At 36.4% G+C, this 22,105-nt stretch overlaps 2 protein-coding genes and 2 long non-coding RNA genes across 5 annotated transcripts; 3 read left to right on the forward strand and 1 right to left on the reverse strand.

The window, feature by feature from the left end:
- The first annotated feature begins 716 nt into the window (after positions 1–716).
- Positions 717–6,457, forward strand: LOC100261124 (phosphate carrier protein, mitochondrial-like). The gene is made up of 6 exons (XM_002284438.4): positions 717–1,219; positions 2,097–2,458; positions 2,557–2,600; positions 5,398–5,612; positions 5,709–5,833; positions 5,998–6,457. The coding sequence occupies exons 1-6, from the start codon at positions 923–925 to the stop codon at positions 6,053–6,055; spliced, it is 1,101 nt and encodes a 366-aa protein (XP_002284474.1). The 5' UTR covers positions 717–922; the 3' UTR covers positions 6,056–6,457.
- A 311-nt stretch (positions 6,458–6,768) lies between these two features.
- LOC132252802 (uncharacterized) lies at positions 6,769–9,116 on the forward strand. 2 transcript variants are annotated; one of them, XR_009464572.1, is made up of 2 exons: positions 6,769–7,261; positions 8,840–9,116. It is a non-coding gene; the product is annotated as an uncharacterized LOC132252802 (long non-coding RNA). The 2 variants fall into 2 exon arrangements; XR_009464571.1 differs by lacking the exon at positions 8,840–9,116 and adding an exon at positions 7,439–7,734.
- LOC104882374 (uncharacterized) lies at positions 8,200–8,846 on the reverse strand. The gene is made up of 2 exons (XR_002032301.2): positions 8,696–8,846; positions 8,200–8,570 (listed from the first exon to the last, which is right to left on the reverse strand). It is a non-coding gene; the product is annotated as an uncharacterized LOC104882374 (long non-coding RNA).
- Positions 9,117–11,752: 2,636 nt separating the features above from the next.
- LOC100268131 (transcription factor bHLH137-like) lies at positions 11,753–16,159 on the forward strand. Its single transcript, XM_002284428.5, has 8 exons — positions 11,753–13,988; positions 14,139–14,324; positions 14,525–14,590; positions 14,682–14,750; positions 14,854–14,937; positions 15,057–15,230; positions 15,440–15,567; positions 15,710–16,159. The coding sequence occupies exons 1-7, from the start codon at positions 13,614–13,616 to the stop codon at positions 15,533–15,535; spliced, it is 1,050 nt and encodes a 349-aa protein (XP_002284464.1). The 5' UTR covers positions 11,753–13,613; the 3' UTR covers positions 15,536–15,567; positions 15,710–16,159.
- Positions 16,160–22,105: the final 5,946 nt, after the last annotated feature.

Here is a 22,105-nt window from a genome sequence, read left to right on the forward strand (position 1 = left end):
CAACGAATGAGGTTTAAATGTTTAGAAGTTATATTTTTTAAATAAAAAATAAAAATAATTATGATATTTTTAGAAAATTCAATTAAATAAAAAAATTGGTTTTTAGATTCCATTTCAGAAATTTCATGTGGGGCGCATGCCTTTAGTTTATATGACAATTTTGTCTAAACATTGCCATTTTTTAGATTTTTTGTCAGGAAAAAAAAATATTTTATACAAATTCTAAGGAAAATTTAAAAGGTATTTAAATAAAATCCTCAGCCATCAGGTACAGGTCAACGAGTCCTGTATTTTCTAACATTGCTCCTCAGATGTGATGGCATGATCCAGGGAGCGCAATTTTTTTAATTAATTTTTTTCTTTTTAAGTTTAGAAAATAATCTCATCTTTAATGAAAATATTTTAAAATAAATTCTCAAACATAAAATATATTCACTCATTATATACTCATATAATATATGAACCCGAGCCACGTTAAAATGTGTTAGGTGAAATTGGGAAGAAAATATATAATTATTTTAAAACCTGCTATGTAAATATAAAAGAATTTTAAAATAAAAAAAAATTTCAAATAATTGTGGTTAATCGAATTTATAAAAATAAAATTCGGACCAGGAAATTGGGGGTAAAAATGTAATTTACTAGGGTGATGAAAAGGGTAACCGGGAGTCAACGTTGTAATTTGAACGAAGACCGGAGGGCAAAAATGTCAAGAACATCCCCTAAAAGCAAGCGCAGCTGAAGAACTCTCCTTCGGGAACGCAGACATTTTCGACCGCGGACGCGAGATCCAGATTTTCTCGCGGTCCAAACACTCCTTTTTAACCACCACCGATCCCTCTGTTTCCCTGTCTGAAATCGGCCCCCCTTCTTCCTTCTCGAAGAATCCAATCAGCGAATTGTAACCCTACACATAACTCCAATGGCCTTCATCGAAAACTCTCGCCAGTCACTCGTTCCGAGCTTCCTCTACACAACGCCGGTTTCGAAGAAGCTCTTTGATGTGGACACTTTGGTGCGCGGGAACCCTACCTTGCGTACGGCGTCGTCGAATGGAGGAGCGTCCAAGAGTTTCATGATTCCGGCTCCGAGCGAGCCGGGGAAGATCGCGATGTTCTCACCGGCTTATTACGCCGCGTGTACCGTCGGAGGGACCCTTTGCTGTGGTCTCACTCACATGGCCGTTACTCCTCTCGATCTCGTGAAGTGTAATATGCAGGTGTGTTTTCGATTTTCATTTCGTCTCATTTTCATTTATGTTTCCTTGTTTATCGACCACGATTTTGATTTGGTTTCGTTTGGATTGATGTTTGAAACTGCTGATGTTGGATTTGTGGTGTTTTTTACCATTTTTTTGTCATCGAGACTTGTATGTCTGTGACCTGATGTTTCGATTTTCTTTAATCCATGAAAAATGCTGTCTGATTGATAAGGATTTCTATTTTTATTGGCTTTAGTACTGTTTTTCGATGTCGATACCTTGTGGTTGGACTTAGATTTAAAGAGATGTTTATTAAACCTGAGTTTTAGCTTATTCTCTCTTTATCTGAACAGATTGTTGTACAATTATCGCTAGGAAAGGTCTATCCAGGGGGAGTCACTCTGGATTTGCGGTAGACGTTTTTCTGTTGACTTGGTTTTGCTTTAGGGTTTTGAGTGTTTTGTTTATTTATTTATATATTTATTTATTTATTATTTTAGGGGTATTTGCAGTTATCATGGTATTGGTTTTGAGAGCTATGTATGATCTTTCTTAGTCTCTCCTTTGTGGTTGGAGATTTAGCCTATACTTTTATATATTTACCCGGACAAATAATGAGTTGACCCACCCTGGGGATTGGAGCAAACCTACCCCTGACACCTTAACACCATGAAGCTTCAAACGGGGAAAAAAAGTGTGCAGCATGAATCACACCTTGTTAATTGTCTTCTTGTTGATTGTGTGGAGCAAGGCATTGTCTAAATTTTTCTTTATTATTTTCCCATCATTTCCATCTTTGGAAGCTACATTGAATAAATGTGTCGACTGTATGTGCTTGGGTGAATCTTTTTTCTGACTCTTATTAGGAAAATTGGAGTAACTTTTGGTCTTGCAGATTGACCCTACAAAGTACAAGAGCATCTCTTCTGGATTTGGAGTATTACTCAAGGAGCAGGGAGTTAAAGGCTTCTTCAGGGGTTGGGTACCAACCCTGCTTGGTTACAGTGCTCAGGGAGCCTGCAAGTATGGGTTCTACGAGTTCTTTAAGAAATACTACTCAGATATTGCTGGTCCTGAGTATGCAACCAAGTACAAGATATTGATTTATCTTGCTGGGTCTGCATCTGCTGAAATTATTGCTGATGTTGCCCTATGTCCCATGGAGGCTGTGAAGGTTCGTGTCCAAACTCAGCCTGGTTTTGCCAGAGGATTGTCGGATGGTCTTCCTAAGTTTGTCAAGTCTGAAGGTGCTCTTGGGTAATATTCTCTTATAAATAATTTGATTTTCATAATTTAATGGTGTGGATTTGTACTTTCTAAAGACATTAATTTATATTTTTATCCAATTTTGACAGGTTGTACAAGGGTCTTGTTCCTCTATGGGGACGACAGATTCCATGTAAGCTGAAAATATTTCACTGTCTTGTCCTGTGTTTCTATATATGGTAGTAGGAGGAGATAGTTGTTCCTCTTAATTGCTTATGCAGTTACACCATCCCTTTATTTTTTCCCCTTATTTGGTGAATTGTAGTGATTAAATAGCATCTTTTTTTAGTGTGTTATTTTTCTAATATCCTCTTGTCTGCATGCATAGCTTATAATTTGATTCTTAGGGCATGACACATCATTCAGTCCCTCAAGCATGTAGGGCCATGCTATGAGCTTCTCTCAATTTATTTTACATTTTTAAGATCTCATTGGATTGTTTTAGGCGTTCTTCCTTTTCTCTCTATGCTGATTTTGTTAGTTTGTGATTTGAATGTTCAAAATCCAAATTTAGCTGTTTAATAAATATCATCTTTTACCTTTCCCTTAAATAAGTTTTATAATTCTTTGGCTTGAAATTATGTCATTTTTTAAGTAACATCAAATCATGAGTTATTTTATGCCGTTCTTGTATCAGCTAGGATGTCTGTTTCTGTTGCTACATCTCTCTAATTATTGTTTAAATTTTGATTTTCTTGGGAGTTCAGGTCCTACTCCGTCAAAAACTGCAAATTTTGAAAAGCTTTAAATTTCATTGAAATTTGGAAAGCATTCAAAATTTAAATAATACGTATAAGTTTAAGTTTTTTATGTGGCGATTATTAGTTTTCAATACCCAGCACCCCCATGTGCCCCCGATATGGAATCTCATCACCGTGTAATTTTAACTAGTGCTAACACATTTTAGTGGTCAGGTAACAAGGTGTTTTGCCATGTATAGAGAAATTCTTAATTTATTGCAATTTGCCATGTTTCTGAAGCCCAGTTTTGACCTTAAATAAGAAAAGGGGGTTTACATCTCATGTTAAACTATTCAATTATTCAAGAGGTTTTTTGGTTTTACTCTGGTAATCTTCTCACTGTATTGAATACTTATTTTCTTTTTGGCTATTTTGGATGATCTTCTGTTTGTTTTCTTTATTTCACTTTAATTGGTATGGATTTATGTTTTGTTTGCACGAGGAGAAAAAATGAATAATAATATTGTGGTTTTGTTTTGGCATTTTATTAATGATCTGATTGTTTAGGAAGTTTCAGGGTTTTGCCTCTATCAAGGTCTTGTCACCCTTAATACCACATACCTGTAAAATTATCTTCTTTAAACCCTTGTACGGTTGTTCACAGATTCTTACCTGCAACTTGTTTCATGGCCTTAGCCTGGTCAGCATGTGGTTTTCATTTTTTGGAGTAACAAAAAGCGACGACTTCTTTTTTTTTGATAAGTGAGAGTATTGTATTACAAAAATATGCTAAAATAGCGACTTAAGATGTACAAGATAGGGAGTCTCACCCCCTTACAGCTGAAACAAAAAATTGTCCAAACAAGATGTACAAAAAACAACCCCCCCGCTATGGGAACCCACCAAATCAATCAGCGTCGAAGGACCATTTTTTATAAACAATTTAGATTCCGACCAAAGTAAAAATACAAAAAATGCTTTCAGCTTTTGCAAGAACACACACCCATCTTCAAAGGCAATCTTGTTCTTTGCCTTCCAAATTGACCAAAACAAGCATAAGGGGCCTGTATTCCAAACTGCCCTACGCTTTTTACCCACAAAAGCTCCCTTCCACCCCAAGAGAGTTTCCCTAACCGAGGAAGGAAACACCCAATACACTTAAAACAGAGCCAAGAACAATTTCCACACTTCCATGGTCTTTTGGTAATGGAGAAGAAGATGGTCAATGGAGTCCTCATGCGCTTGGCACAAATAATATCTATTTGCTAAAGCCCTCCCTCTTTTGAACTTGGTCCAAAGTTAGAACTTTTCCCCAAAACGCTTCGGAAGCAAAGAAGCTTACTTTTGGTTGCATAGTAAAGTTCCATATCATTGGAAATAGCTATGGCAAATAAGGTGGGAAAAGAATCGCATAAAGGTGCAACTCTACACCACTTGTCCTTCCAAAAACTCACCCTTTGCCCATTTCTCACCACCAAAGAAAATCTAGAGCTAACAAGGTGCTCCAACTTCCTAATTGCTTTCCATAGGCGTACACTATACCTCTCCCTAACTTTTTGAAAACACCACCCACCACATTCCTCCCCGTATTTCCCCTTTATTACTTGATTCCAAAATGTCTCTTTTTCATTTGCAAATCGCCAACTCCATTTGCCAAGGAGAGCCTTATTGAGCATGACAAGGCTTTTCACCTTCAGCCTCCCTTTTCTCTTATCTAGGCAAATTGTTGTCCACCTTACTAAATGAGGTTTTCTCTCTAGGGCCCCACCTCCCCACAGAAAATCCCTTTGAATTTGCTCCAATAACCACTCTAGGCAAATGGAGGATAGACATACGATAAATTGACAAACTGGATAGAGTGCTTTGTATCGAGGTGATTCTCCCACCCTTGGAGTTATATTGACGCTTCCACATAGCTAGTCTCTTAAAAAGCGACAACTTGTTTTATCTCAGTTCCCCCTTCTGCTGGAGTGCTCAGTCCTAGAAATTCACCTCAATGTTCAATACCTTATATCATGTTTCATCTATCCTACATGCTTCTCTATTCTGTCTAGTCTCTGGGCACTTCACCTTGGGTTTACTTGGGAAACTCTGGTGTAGGTTTTCAGATGTCTCAGCTTCTCTTTTTTTGGTTTGCATCTACTAATATGGTTTCATATCATCAATTTGGTGAGCAGAAGAATTATGTCTTATAAATGCTGTTTCTCCTGTTTGAGTGTTCCTGATGACATCAAAATGGGTATTTCGCAGATACAATGATGAAGTTTGCATCCTTTGAGACTATTGTGGAGATGTTATATAAGTATGCCATTCCAACCCCCAAGGAACAGTGCAGCAAATCTTTGCAACTTGGGGTGAGCTTTGCTGGTGGATATGTGGCTGGTATATTATGTGCTATCGTGTCACACCCTGCTGACAACCTGGTCTCTTTTCTGAACAATGCCAAGGGGGCGACTGTGGGTGATGTGAGTGAACTAACTTCTTATCGATTTGATGGATCTATATATACACCTCTCCCCTTGATCTCACCCACTTTGTTTTGATGTATTTCCATGGTGCAGGCTGTGAAGAATCTAGGACTGTGGGGTCTCTTCACCCGTGGTCTTCCTCTTCGTATAGTCATGATTGGAACCCTTACAGGAGCCCAATGGGGTATCTACGATACTTTCAAAGTTTTTGTTGGGCTGTAAGTTTCTCCTCCTTTCATTGATTAAAATTCTTCTTTGTTTTGCCATGTTCCTGGTACTATCTAACATGTTTGAAGGATCTATTTCTGGGTAGTTACATTCACTGTCCTGTTCCCAATTTTATTTGAATAAAATGCTAACAAGGTTTTGTTGCTATCCATAGGCCAACAACTGGAGGTGTTACTCCTGCTCCTGCTGCCACTGTTCCTGCAAAGGTGTGAAATTGAGCTGATGATCTATCATTAAACACAATTTTTATGTTGAATTTGAGAAGGGAATTTACTTTTGGCGGATCAATAATATGGGGGTTGCATGGATGGATGCTATAAATGGCATCACTGGGGATGGGTGCTGTATTCTATTCAAGACAGACAGTATCTTTGCATCATTCTCATTTTTGTAGCTATTTTTTATTTTTGAGGGGATGGTTTTGTTTACATCCTCGAAACCTCTAGGAACTTGAGGTGAAGTTGCAACTTGAATCTTAGGTGATGCTATAATCTTGGTTTTCCCACTTAGAGGAATTCCCAATAAAATAACTACAGGTTTTTGTGATCTGATCACTTGTAGTCTGCCATGTACCTTACTGTGACGTTTTTTTATGGATCTTCATTGATTAAAAATTTTCCTTTGCCCATCTAATAATGCACAATTCTTCTCTTTTGTCTGGATGTACCTTCTGTTTGAATTTGTTACTGCTTGTTGACTATCTGGTGAATTCATGATCTACTCTCTATTTTTTTGGATAATATCGTTCTTTCCTCAATCAGCAAATGTGCCTCAGCTTGTCCTATGCAAAACACAATGCAGGTGTTGTAGATATAACATGCTTTGTCACTGTGAAAAAGGCAGTGTCAAATTCTCCCATGCTTGTATTTTGTTGTATTTCTGGTATTACTGATCCTGATGTGCCACTGTTCACTGCCTTTCAAATTTATTGTTTTCTTCTTATTCACCAATTTGCTCATAGATTAGTCATCTATGAGTTTCTGCTTCGAATTCTGAATTCCTTTATAGAAGAACCTTTGGTCATATTCTGGAGAAAGTGACAGAATCTTTTCCAACCAGAATATATTCTATGACAACAAGGAGCAGAAATGAATTTTACAAAAGCCCAAAGAACCATCTAAGTGGAGGAAATTCTCAAATATTTAGGAAAGATGGAGGCTGAAAAAAAAACCTGGCTCAATACCCATGGAAGAGCTGGCAAATCTATGTTGTCTCATGTATGGGGCTGTGGCCCAGTACAAAATTGAAGCGCAGCCGGACCAGCTTGTATGTGAAGAAGTTAGCATTTTACCTCAAAACATAATCATGGTGCAGCTCCCACTTGGTACCTTATTGGGTGTCATCTTTTGTGAATGTGCAGTGTCTAACTTGACAGCCTAGAAGATGGTGACCTTGCATTTTGCTGAGTCATTACACAGGTATCATTCAACATTTTGTTCTTTTTCAAGGCAATAGCCTTTTATTATCCCTATCCTCTCTGATTCTACATGTGCATGAAGCTTTATTATCCCTACCCTCTCTGATTCTACATGTGCATGAAGCAAGTCTAAAAATCATAAGATTCATTTAGCTTTTTTTTCCTGGCATAATATCAGAAATAACTGCAAGTTGATCACAAACCCCCAACTAGACCTTTCAAGTATTCAAATCAGAAGCCGCAATTCAGAGGGTGTACTTTGTGGAAATCTGAGATGTGTCCAATTGAGTTCCACCACAATCCCAAGACGTGTTGGAAGTTTGTGTTTCAATGCGTCTGCAATGGGTCCGGCAGCATCCATTTTCAGATACTAGCGTGAATGGAGATTGCGTAATCTTCTAATAACCATGTCTAGATTTTGATACTGGTGCATGAAAATTGGCATAATCCAGTTACAACACTGCTTTTCAGTCGGTTGCGGCACATCCACTGGTTGTCTTCTTCCGTAAATGCTTTCTAGTGTAGTAAGTGAATGGTTTATAGGAAAGAAATTCATCATAGCCGACTTATCAACCCCTTGAAGTGACCCTTTTCAGCCACATTGAGGCCAAGATAAGGAATCATAGTCCAACCAACTTGTCGAATACTTAACAAGTTTAGGCAACTCAAGGGCACCAACTGATATGGGGGTCCCTTGCAGGTGAGCAATGTGGTAGTTAAAGGAAGCAGAAAGGATCTAATTCTTAAAAAAATAAACCCTAGAAGAGGTGGGGGGCTGGTCCAGGTTTTTGGAACTTTGGTGACTAAAAAGCCCAGTAAGGTCGTTTGGCACTTGTAACCGGGAGGTAGGCATATGTCTTTCACTTCACCCACCAAGAAATATTACCATCTTTGTATAGATTGAAGCATGCGGAGAATGCTTTGATTTCAGCCATGAGATTCATGCCAACAGAGACTTTTCCCATGATGGGCAAACCCATCTTCTTGTTTTCATGCCAAAATAAAACTTATGTTTCATGAACATAAAACTATTCCCAGTGTTCCCACTATCCCTACTATTCCTCTTAAGCCTTAAGAGTAATGTGACAGTTTGGGATGAAAGGTTTATAATCCAAACACAATTACTACATGGCCGTACGGAAAGTAGTGAGGAGAAATGGCTCAAACTGAAGATTAGACACCGATAGATACCAGTCAAAATGATGACAAAAATCGCCCCCAGAAATCACGTTTAGCCGACTAGTCACTCTCCATAGATACGCTTCACAGTCCGAAAGGACTTGATACCAGTTTACTTCCAAAAGCATCCCCTGTAATTCCACAGTCCTTAAGGACAATATGTCTGATAAAAGCCCTTATGCCTCTTTAAATTGTGAGACTTTTAGGATAAAGAAGACAAACAATGAAAATGTGATTAATTGACAACATCTCTTACCTCTTGGAGAGGGTGTATGTAGATCACCTTCATCATTTCCATTGGGACCGTATAGGTCAGATTTACGGAGTTGGGACAGCCACATCCTGGTGGGGTAGCCAGCAATTCCTCTTCAGCCTTCATTAATGGCGTTTTCATGTGCAGGGCTCATCAAAGTCAAGAGGAAGAAAGGGGATAGAGGGAGGACTGAGCGAAGGGCCCCAAAAGAGGGTATAGGCTGCCCTTATAATTCAATCACTCGTCGCCTTGTGCATTGGGCTGCCTCCATTTTGGCCATTGTTTACTTTTACCAAAGTTGAGCTTGAGTGAGATGATCGATGTGTTTGTGCTTTGATTTTACCTTGACCTACTAGATTACCATACAAAAAACTAAGGCCAAATTTTATACCTATTTTCAAAAATATTTTTATGTTTTTCAAAATAATAAATTAGAGAACATGTTTGATAACTAGAAAATAAAACATTTTTTTAATTCTTAAAAACAGAAAATATGCTATTTTTAGAGAATATTTTTTAAAGATTATTTCAAAATTTTATTTTAAAAAATATAAAAAATTACTATTTTAGGCTCTTAAACAATTCTTTATTTTACAAAACAACTTTCAAAAACCGTTTCTAGAAGTCTTTTAAAAAACACTTCCCAAACAAAACTTTAGACTTTTCAGGAACAAAATTTTGCAAAATAATTTTTCAACTTATTCTCCATGAGCACATTATACCTATAATTAAAAAAATTTCAAAGTATTTTTCATTTTTTCAATTATTGCTTACAATACAACATGCTACAAAAAGCAATAAAATCACCCTACGTTGTAATTAAATTTTATATTTAGATACCATATTTAAAAATAAATAAATAAAAACTTTAAAGTAAAGAAAATGGTATTTGGTAGAATACCACTATGGAAAAACATGAATCTCCCTCCATTTAAATAAGGGGTAAATGATGTTAAGAAGTTTAGAACCCCATAGTTGAGAATTCTATTCAAATGACATCATAAATGGCTCCCTATTTACATCATAAACCACCAATTGTTACATGACAAGGACAAAATTCTCTATCACTTCCCGAGGAGTGATCCAAAGGTTAACCAATGTTGGGAGTTTCAATTGGAGAGGCGTGACTTGTATAGTACATTTCACTGAAATCCACCAAAATGATTCAGATGCTAACTATTCCACAACAGCAATTCAATTGAATAATTGAGGTGGTTTCCATCAGGGAAATTTTCTCTTTCCATGTGGGTTCCATGTGAAACACATACTCTGCTCCCATTCCATTCCAGCTTGAAATCTATGCCGAACTTCTTTTTCAGATACTATCACTCTTCATCTCTTTTCCCAAATTCCCAAGTTCATACTTCATATGCATCATGGAAAATATTGTAGCTGGGGAAGACCATTATCCTATAAAAATACATGCATCAACTTTTGTCTCTTGTTGGATGAGTTCAAATCTCGAGGCTCTTTCTCTCTGCTTCACATGCAGGGGCACAAAAGGCTCTTTATGGGCAGCGTACCATAGCTTTAAGGGCACTGTCCCAATTTCAACTGAATGCAATAAACATGGGCTGCGGACATGTCCTGTGGAGCTGAGCCATGTGAGCTGTGACCCAGATCAAAGCCTGATTCTACGGTTTGCCTTCCACTTTTGTAGCTGGTTTTTACCTGGTATGGCAAATTTCAAGCATCTGGAGCTGAGCTGTGATCCAGTTGATTTGGAGTAACAGGCAGGCCCCCACAGGCCACATCCATAACCCAAATCAAAGGCACATACAATGCTGCTTTGACCATCAATTTTTTTCGGTTAAATCATTGTTTTATGAGCTCGAAAAAGACGTACTTGTTTCTATATAAGGCGTATGTTCTCTGATTACATTCCGATTGCTAGTGGTAATCGTCTGTAAGTGATTCAAACCACGAATCCTCGTCATTCCAATGACGACTTGAAGCCCTAAAATTGAAGGTCAAATTTTGCCTGGAAAACACCAAACTTGGATCATTTTCTTGTCCTTGTAAAACCGTTCGCTTGGTTCAAAACTTAGTCAAGCCACAGCTAAACAAATGATCAAAGCTGACTACAAAATAGGCCAAGACCAAGTACGTTAAAGCTCACATACTTGGTTACATTATATAAGAGCTAGAAACAAGGGAGGACATTAGCCACATACATCTGGGTCCCGTTTATGGACACACCTCGGCCCACTTTCTGTATCCTTGTGCCCCTGCGCCGAAGGCATCGGCAGAGGGCAAGGTTTTGGACCATGTCAGTCTTAAAATTATCCTTCATTTGACGAGTTTCATTTATTTTTATATAATAAAAAAATTTCAAATATGCGAGTTTTTAGTCAAATTAGCCCTTAGTCCAAATTTCAATACAAAAAGTGAAACTTAATACAAATTTAGAAACCGTGTATTTATAAACTGTATTTTCTTTCTCTTTCTTTTTCTTTCCCTTTTTTAATATCCACCTCAATAGCATATATGGTTTCAGACTGATTCTGCAAATTATAATTATTAAGAACCATAAAACATGGATGTGACTTCTAATCCATTAGGGGATGCAAGAGACCCATGTGAAGTTGAAAGAAGAAAATGATGTGTGATTGTGTGCCTATCAAGATATATAAAATCTATAAACAAACTGATCTCACCATGCTTTTCGCCGACTGGAAAAATTCTACATTTCTTTCCAAATCCCTTTTTTTTGTTTTTTTGTCAAAAAAAAGTAAAGGGCTTGGATCATTTTCAAAAAATAAATTAAAAAAAAAAGTATTTAAAATATGTTTTACAAAATGATTTGTTTTGAAAGTAAATTCTTTAAGTAACAAAAAACTGTTTTCAACAACACTTTTTATGGATGGCCTGCAAAATTCTAAATGATATTTTGAACAATTATTTAGAAAGGAAAGAAGAAAATAAAAAATCTTTTTTCACGCAACCAATTTGACCCAAAGCTTAGAATTTCAACATACACTAAAAAGAGTATTGGAATTTGGAAGTGAATAAAGGGGTGTGGGCTCTCCCATAGCCTCATATCATTAGTATGAGGCACAAGTTCCGCCACTTGAAATGGTGATTCGTTGATTGATGACTGGCTTTTTATCTAGTCTTTGCAGGTGCTTTTAGGGATTGATCACCTTTTACTGGCTTCTTCATGACAACTGGCTCACATCTTGGATCAACACCTGGCCTGCATCTCATCTCTCTCCCTCAATGATTCTTCTTCTACTTATATCAGTCCTTGACTCCTTGTTGCTTCATTTCTTTGCTCTACTCCCTACACCATATATTCATACCCTTGATATTGACACTTGGGTTGCCACTTTGTTTTAAATCTTCTTTTGCTTTCGTTTGCCCACTAAAATTTGTGTGATGTGAATTAGGGTTTGATTTGGGATGATTTGAAATGATTTCATATGAAAATCTAGGCATAGTTCATTGCCAGCTAAAAGCCATTAGAACAAAAGTCATGCAAACGTGTGTAAAATATAAATGTAATTAAAATAAATTGAGACAATGATGGCTAAAACTTGTAATGATAGAGACCATGAGTACCATAAACATAGTGTGATTATAGATTACATCTATTGACAAAATTGTTGAATGGGAGGATTCAAATCATTTTGATAGACATTATTAACATTTAGACTAAGTGTTTTAGTTAATGAATTATTTTAAATGAACATAAATACTTTGGTATTTCTTTATGCAAGTACAGATCACCTCATAATTGAATGGCAAGAAAATGATAACAACTAAGACAAGAAGCTTTGGACTTATTGAACTAAAAAATAATAGTGGCAATAATAATAGAGGGATTTATGGAAGAGACCACAAGACAAAGAAGTTAAATGTTTGTTTTAGCTATGTTGGGAAAATTTTAAAAAGAAAATTAATATCAAATCATAAAAATGTGAAAGGAAAGAGGTGAAATATCAAGGAAAATGAACTTTGGTATGTAAGAGGCAGTGCACACCAAAAGCTGAGCCTGCTGCTAAGTACAGCTTTTGTAAATCACTGAATGACATGGAGACCTCTCTCTCTCTCTCTCTCTCTCTCAATTCTGTTGTTTTCTACTAGCAGTAAACTTTTTTTTCTTTCTTTGATGGTACCCATCAAGATGCTTTAAATACCAACCCCACAAATGACAAAACCTCTTATTCAAACCCATCTAAACCAAGGTTTTTTACAGTGTACAAACAATGGCATCAACAATTAAGTGATTTTGACAGTCCATCATGCTGAGAAGCTAGGCCCCTACTATTAACTTAGCCCAATGCCTATTTATCAAAAAAGGAAAATTTTTGTTTTTTTTTTTTTATTGGTTGCTTGGATTTCAAACTCCCATAGGGCCATAAGTGGGTATTTCTGTACCATGAAAAGTTAAAAGAAAATGAAAAAATAGACAACACGGTGACACACTGCCCATTTCTATGAGAAGGGGTGGCCAAAACCATTATGGTGAACTGTTTTTCAATAACAGAATCATAAATTCTATGTCTGAAAATCTGAATCATTGATATCATGTCCTTGCAGCAATAGAAAACAAACAAAAAACCAGGGAAAATGTACTTTTTATTTATTAAAAAGTATTCAACTGGAGAAGTCCAGAGATGTATCACAACTTTTTTCTTTTCTTTTCTAGTAGATGAGAAGAGATACATCATAGCTTAAAACTTTAATTACTTAATCTCTTACCTTAGGGGGAGAGAGAGAGTGTGATAAGACCAGTCAAATGTACAGAAGCTTTGCATGGGGATGAGTTATACTTTGGGTGCCTTCTCTCTCTTCCCTCATCTTTATATAAACCCGACCTCTTAGATTGTCTCAGACCCACTTTACTTGACTGCAAGCTTTTGCCTCTCCTCCATCATTTTCTTGAAGGCTTCCATTTTCAATTTTTGAAGCTCTTAAAATGGCAGCCTTTTCGTATCAACACCCACCTTTTCTTCTTGACTCAGTTTTCTTGCCGAGTACTCCCATTAAGATGTCTGGTTTTATGGAGGAAGGGAACACCACCACTTGTTTCTCTCAGTTTTTCCCTTCTGAATCTCTTCATGAGGTTCCTGCTGATGCTAGGGTTCATGAAAGTACGTCTCTTCAACACAGCTCAAAGGTCACTCTCAGTGACAATGAGCCTTGTGTGACCCAGAAACTGAGCACAGACTCTTCGTCAGTGGTGGATAGGCTTGAACTTGGTGAACAGGTCACCCAGAAGGTGGCTCCCATAGAGAGGGAGAGGAAGAGGAAGAGCAGAGATGGGTCTTCCTTGACTTCTGCTCAATCGAAGGTAAAAAGTCCACCTGAAACTGAGCTTCAAGAATACATATACTGGATTCCTATTCAAGTGGGCTGTCCTCATATTTTTCATATTTTGAACCTTTTGATCTTAATTTGTTGATTGATTTGGAAGTTTGCCATGGTTTATTAATTTCATTAGGATGCAAGAGAAGGGAAAGGAAAGAAGGCAAAGAAAGGCAGTGGTCTGGTGAAGGATGGAGAAGAGGAGCAGCTCAAAGCAGACAAGAAGGATCAGAAGAAAGCCTCTGAAGAGCCTCCAACCGGCTACATTCATGTAAGAGCAAGGAGGGGCCAAGCAACAGACAGCCACAGCCTTGCAGAGAGGGTACTACTGTTCACTAATATTAATTATTAAAAGCCCATGGAACCCAGTGTCTTTGTTACATTTATTAAGGCATTAGTTTCCCATAATACCCCAACAACAAATCACAGAGTTTTCAATGTTTTGGTACCTACCAGAATAGTTTCTAAAAGAATTTCTCACCCTATTCTTACAACTATTCATTTTCTTCAAATGGGTTCCAGGTAAGAAGAGAGAAAATCAGTGAGAGGATGAAGCTCTTGCAAGCACTTGTTCCTGGTTGTGACAAGGTGAAGTTGATTCTCTTCTAAATGATAATGACTTGTTTTTCCTAGACAAGTATTTTTCTGACACTGTCATGTGGTTTGGCTTGAAATATAGGTTACTGGAAAGGCCCTTATGTTGGATGAAATAATCAACTATGTCCAGTCCCTACAGAATCAAGTAGAGGTAATTAATTAATTAATAATTAGGAAAGTGTTTGTATACTTCTAAGTTCTAATGAAACTTATATCCATGTGAAATGTAACTGAACCAGTTCCTTTTTTTACAGTTCCTCTCTATGAAGCTTGCTTCTGTGAATCCTATGTTCTATGACTTTGGCATGGACCTAGATGCACTCATGGTGAGGCCAGAGGTAATAGGAAAAAAAAAAAAAAAACCCACCCCTTGAAGCCCATTTATGTGTTATCAATATTTGATCCTTTTTCCTTCATTGAAGCTGATGGGATCTTTGTCTCTGACATGAATATTCAGAGATTGAGTGCCTTGACATCACCACTGCCATCTCTGCAACAATGCAGTCCTTCCCAGCCCACAGCTTATGCTGATACAACCACCACCTTCACTGCAACAAATAACTATCCTGTTATGGACACTTCAGCTTCAATTTTATTTCACCAGGGGCAAAGGCTAAATGTCTTCTCACAGGTAATTCTTTTCTTTCTTTCTTTTATTTTTCCTTACCCCACATTGTATTTATATCTAATGTGAAAATGATCCTACTCTTCATAATGAAAGGACACTGTATAATTAACTAATTCCACCTTTTATTTTGACTAGAAAATTAGAAAGAAATCATGTGATTGGAAGGGGGGAAAAATCTATCTTGCTAACTATGACAAGCACATCATTTTCAGGATAATGGTAGTCTATTGTGGGATGTGGATGATCAAAGACAGAAGTTCATTAATCCATCTGGACTCATCAGCAACAACTTGTGTTCTTTCAATTAAAATAATAAACTGAGCTGCCCTACCAACATCTGGTAAGCCCTCAAATCTTGTCTCAGGCCAGAGAAAAAAAAAATGAAGTATAATAAATATACTAATTAATTCTCTTTCTTAGACACACCCACAAACACTTGTATCATACTCTCGTAATTAACCCTTACTTTTGGTCTTTTCCAGTGTGTGTGTGAGGAGGATTTGGAAGAGAACTTGGGAGAAAAGAAACCTTAGAAGACATGGAATTGTTTTGTTCTTAGGATGAGTTCCAATGGAGGGGGCTTCTTCTTCTCAAAAGCTATGATTCCATCATTTCCAAGTCCAGTTGTTTAAAGGAGAAGGGTATCTGAACAATGAATAAAGGGGCAGCAAAATCAATGGAGGAAGAACAGACACAAAAGGACAGTTATAACCGACCAAATAAGACCAGATCTTTTATAGATCCCTTGTTCCTCTCCAATTTGACTCCCAAAGTCTCATGCACAAATTCCAAGAGCCTGTGGTGGATCAACCCTAGTCCTACAAACATTACCATTCTAAACAAATATTTATATATATGTAATGTATGTAAAAAAAATAATCCCATGTATGTCCTTCCATGCATTATAAATTTCATTCATTATGGTTCTGTTATTACAGTTATCTTTACAGTTACATTCCCTCCTCCTTTCTTCATTTATGTCCACTGTGGAGAGAAGTGAAAGGAGTTATTGCTGTTGTTGACATGACTTGGGTTAAGAATTCTTATGGTTTCCTGCCTTTAATGTTGGTGGAATCTTTCTCTGTTCTTGGCTCTTGCCATTATTATGGTAATTGGCTAAGGTTTCTGAGGTGAATTCCCCCTATCCACCTTCCCAATGGTCCTCCACATCCCATCAACTCTTCTTCTTTCCAACCAAACACCTATTAACTAGAAAACATAAATGAGACTTGAGAAGCTCATGTGTGAGTCTCCCTAATTCAAATCCATATTTATTACTTCCTTGTGCAGGCATTTTAGACATAGCTGTATGAATCATATGAGAGAAAGTTACATTAATTAGGAGTATTTTCCTAGAAGCTCTCCACCTTAACAGGGCTTTTGAATAATTGGATATAGATATGAAGATAACGCAATCAGAAACCCTCACTGGAACCACAGTGAACTGGTTTCTCAAAGAAAGGTGAATGGAGAAGTAAAATGTTGGAAACTTGGGACCAAACATAAGAGGAATAGTAAGAGAATTGTGATTTCTAGTTGTGACAATAACCGATATAACGGCTTAATTAGGATGAAGTATCGAAATACTTGTGACAATAACATTGCCGATTCATGCCCCCATCACAAGCATATGTCACTCTCCTCCATACCCAAGATATGATCAGATAAAGAGCCTTCAATGAGTACAGTCAGCTCCTCTTTAAATGGACAAGATTAGTTAAATATCCGATTAAACCGAGCAAATCAAAATGCTGCCCTCTAAACAGCAAGTGTTAATAAACTACAGTAGCTACAGACAATCCATGTGATTCTTGAGTTGCACCTGATTTCAATAGACCTACATGTTGAATTGTCTTGATCAATCATTTTTTCGTACCCTAACATTATGTCCTTCAACAGAAGAAAATGCCTAAACCTGATAAGAAAATTCAATCCCCAGCTTTCCCAGTCCCATCTCCTCAACAGGATGATCCACCTCTCATCCCCTCTAGAAACACCCACTTCATTTCAGTTCTCCCCCTTTATCTTCCACCAATCTTTTTGCTTTTCCAAAAAGCTAAAATGGCTGTTTCTCCTGATGATAACCATGACCCAGTTTTTGTTTTTAACTCTCCAACTTATTCCACTTGGCCCAAAACTGAATCCACAAAAGAGAAAGAAAGACCAGACACCCTGAAATTACCTGCTACTGCCAACTAGAAACAAGCATGCAGATCAGTAAATGCTGGATCATACATGTAGCTCACCAACTCATCAAATTGCAGTTAAAAGGGTCCCTTATGTTGATCACTTCTCATCCAAAAACATTGCCAATGTCCCCATTTCATTCAACTAAACTCCGTTTTTTTTTCTAAATTGGAGCTGGACCATTAATGAAACTGCTCCTTTTCTAACAACTTAATTATGTTGTTTTCAATGTATCTGCTATATTCACAGATTAAACAGTCTAGTTTCCAAGTTCATCATCCATTTCCAACTTGTCGGGTTGGCAGCAGCATCATCTATCAGCAACTGTCATATCTTCGCGTGGCGTGTTTGATCCTTTCCCGGAAGATTTATCTTAGTTTACTGAATTTTCTGGAGCAATGCTGCTCACCCAGGGTCCCAGACCTATAATTTTGATCAAGTCAACTGAGGACTTTACCTTAAGACTTTCCCCCAGATACAACCAGGCATGTGTTAAGCTTGTCTAGAATCTTCACTGATTTTGTTAGGCAAGAAGCATATATTAGTAGTGTCAGTGGCCCTCCAAATCCAAATTATTGACCGATAATCGCGCTGATTGAACTGAACTTTGGACTAATCCAACAACGATACTGCAAACTGGGGTTACTAGAAAAATAAGCTTGATCTTCAAAAGGCTAGGGTGCTAGCTAGAAGGAGCCAATTTCATGAACAAAAATAACCATGTCTATACTCTAATAATGTTTATGCAAAATGGCATGTCATATGACTGGTATCTTAATTATGTAATTAATAATTTGGTGTAAAATTGAGAATATTTATATTTCAAATTAAAATTACTTATAAAGTAATAACATATGCTATTAATATGGTATACATTTTATTGGTTATTGTCTAATAATTTAAGTTTTTAAGTCAAATTAGCAACTTCATATGTTATTAGGTTAGTTATATATGTCTTTTTCTTTTCATATTGGGATATGTGAGTTTGAGTTTTTGCGTCTTCACATGCAAGTATGAACCTGTTCTATGATAACATCATATAGATACTGTCTACTTTCATCCTGTAAATTTTCGTGACTTTAAAACAAATTTATATATAATAGATGAGTCATTCTATACAAGTGTCATGAATTTCTACCTATATATTATAAGTTTACCCATAGAAATCAATTCTAATGTCATTCTTTATTAATTTGAAGTTGGATTGACCTATTGCTCGAGACCTAATAAATATTATATATGGTTTGTAAATTGTGAAACTATATATATTTATGGTGGGGGACTAATTTTGATAGTGACGACCCATGTAAATATTAATATCCTCAAACTCTCTGGTATGCTCTTTCCTTCACATGACAAGTCAGCATTCAAAACTCAGCTGAGTTGGACAAGACTGACCCATCTTAGCATGACACGTGTAAGACCAGACAATGATCTGCAGCCATCTAAAGAAAAAAAAAAATTTCCCAAATTTTTTTTAAATAGAGTACCAGAAGGAATGCACATATGTGCACATTGACCAATAGTGACGTGCCACATGGGCATACCTGAAGGGCTTGCGTCCACATTTATGATGATGATGATAGAAATGGATGACCCATCAAAATCTAGATGGGGCATGATGGAGGGTCTGGATGGATGTGAATGTCATTGTCATCACCCATCATGCTTACTCGAAGGGCTAAGACTTGAGACCACTGGGAAGCTCTTTTCACAGTGGGTGGTGCCCAAACCCCATACGGAATAGGATGTCGACATCATTTGGAAAGGGAGACATGTGTCATGTCATTTGATGGGCATGCATCATGGGTTCCATGATACGTGGCATGCAATTACGCATTTTGGCTAGCCGACATCCATGTATGGTCACTTGGCTCCGCCTCCTTCGTGACTTTGATATCCCACATGCGAGTTGACTCAAAATGCTAATCATCCCTTTCATTTTTTCCCCTTTTTTTTTCCATCTTTTAAAGGTGAAAATTTTGGGAAATGGAATATTCCCTCTTTATTTTCCATATTCAGAAAAGGACGTACACATTTGTGAAAGATTTTCAAAATAATTTCTCTTTTCTCTTTTACAATATGACATTGTTTATAATTTTTGGATTTTATTTTTTTTGTATAAATGTTAAGAGACGTTAGATTTTGAGATGATTAAAATAATTTAATTATAAAAATGATGTGTTTGCCATATGTTTAAAATTTTCAAAGAATCCCTTAATTAAAAAAATATTATAAAAATTAAAGGAAGATAATAGAAAAAGGCATCTTTGGAAAGAAGACTTTCACTTTCACAGTTTCCAAACACAACTTTTTCAAAAATAACTTTATTTATTTTTCCCATAACCTTGTTCTACTTTCTTCCTCCTGTCTTTTCCCTTTAAGAAGCACCAAGTGTCCTTATCGCCAATGCGTAACTAGCCCACTTTCTCCTCCAAGTGATTTTCAAAACCATCTCTTTCACCTCTTTTTATCTTCTTCATTTCATAATAAGCCAAAAAAAAAATAAAAAAATAAAAATAAATAGAGAAAACCCATTTGTATTATTATACCCATCCGGGGGAACATCCGAGGGAAGAGGGACAACAGAAAGGGGGTCATGTGTCTGGGGCTGTTTCACACTAGAAAAAATGGTGGGAAGGTCAGTGAATACCAACACCATTTTCTTACTTAAAATCATAAATATTCGATTTCGCAAAAGGATAAGGATGGGAGGGGAGATGTGGAAGTGGGGAATGGAAAAGAGGTGGGGCAGAGGGGCTGAGGGGCGACAGTTGGGACGGTGCAAGGAGGGAGGATGGTCCACAAGGGTCCACCCTGTGTTTGTGTGGGAGAAGGAGCACGCCCGCACGGCATGGCGAGCTCCTTAACAATTCAATTGCTTTTGTCTCCTTTGTCTGGGAGGGGAACGGAGAGGGAGAGGGAGAGGGAGAAGGAGAGAGATTGTGAGAGATACATGAAGGAGGTGACTCAGAAGCTGACATTGATTATTTATTATGGTTGTGTCCATTTCTTTGCACTTATGGCATGGGCTGTCCATATTTGGACTTGTGGCTTCTTCCCCACTTCTTTCTACATTTCATTTTTCTTTTCCTTTTTCCTTCTTTTTTTTTTTTTGTCTTTTTTAAGAGATTTTATTTCAAGTTTGGCTTTCGTTCAACGCGTTGTTTCGTACACGATTACAACGCGTTTAGCCCATTTGAAATAACTTTCTGTTTTGGGTTGAGAATTAGAAGTTGGAAAATAAAGTCTGCATCTGTAATTTTTGGAAATACCTTTGTAAAAAGGCCAAAATATTCCCAATGTTTAAATTATAAATATAGTATTAAGTAAATCAAAGTATCTCTTACGTTATTTTATAAAAATTGTTTTGATATTAAATTCACATAAAAAGTTTAATGAAGGGTATTTTTATCCAAAAAAAATATTATTTCGAATCCTAAAAATAGGATCATATTTTGATAATTTTAATCAAATATCTCTAATTTTTAAATATTAATATTGGTGGGATAAAAATTTTATTAAATATAAAACAACTTTCAACAAAAACCTAAATAAAATTTATAGGAGAATTTTTCTTAGATCCTAAAAGGGTAAGAGCTGAAAAATAAATAATAGTGTCTATTCAATGCAGTCAGATTCAATGATTATATCCATAAAGATTTCCTAAAATAAATCAAAATACAATTTCTAAGAGAAACAATATTTTCCCATAGATCTTAAGAGTGCAGCGGGGGACGATCAAACACTATCGTTCATTGAGTGAAGTCCAAGTCTTTATGTCTATAAAGGCTCTCCACCCATCCACACCTTCCTAAAGTAATAGGTATGTGTTATTTATTGAAACTCTTTCTTCGTTATGCAAGCCTATAAAGAGTTAAAATACAAAGCTTAATTCCAGAAAAGAAAAAAAAAAAAAAAACCCCTTGTTACAACAAGGCAATTTGGACATTTTTTGTCTTCTTTTAAATTGATATTACGTGATACGAAAAACCACTCGTCATTACCTTTTTTTAAATTGATACGCAATCAATTACTTTTAAGTTTAAAAATACAAAAACAATTCATTTTCATTTAATAAGAGTGGTTGGGAGGCGACAAGTGATTCGATATTAATCAAAAAACGATATTAAATTATGGTTTCTCTCTTAATCTACGACCAATCTTGAAAAAACACCTTTTAATAAAATTATTCAAACATTCACAAAACCTCTAATTAAACTTTTGTTTTCCTAAAAGCTAACCTAAACATGATCTCAGTATGTTGGACGAGATAATTAATTTTAACTTACAAGAGTAGTTGAGCATCAGTGTTGCTAAAGTCACCTTAATTCTCAAGTCCTTGTTTGGATACAATTTTTGCTTATACTTTTAAAACTAAAAAATAATAATAACTTATATAAAATATAATACCTCCTATATAAAAGATATAAACTTATCTTAAATCTTTGAAAATTACTTTCAAAATTTTTAAAATTTGAAGTAAAATATTTTTTGATACCTCAATTTTTGTAAACAATTGTTAAAAACTCCTTGCCTTGGTAAGGTAAGTCTAAAGTGTTTTAATATTTTACCAAGCACAACATCTTGGTGGGGTATTTGTGCTAGACTTTAGAACTGTTCTGGTGGGGGGCCATCTCTATGCTGTGACATCAGAGAATATCTTATCAAAATTGACTTATTTTAATCTT

The sequence above is a fragment of the Vitis vinifera genome, chromosome 17, assembly GCF_030704535.1.
Source record: "Vitis vinifera cultivar Pinot Noir 40024 chromosome 17, ASM3070453v1".
Classification (NCBI taxonomy): Eukaryota; Viridiplantae; Streptophyta; class Magnoliopsida; order Vitales; family Vitaceae; genus Vitis; species Vitis vinifera.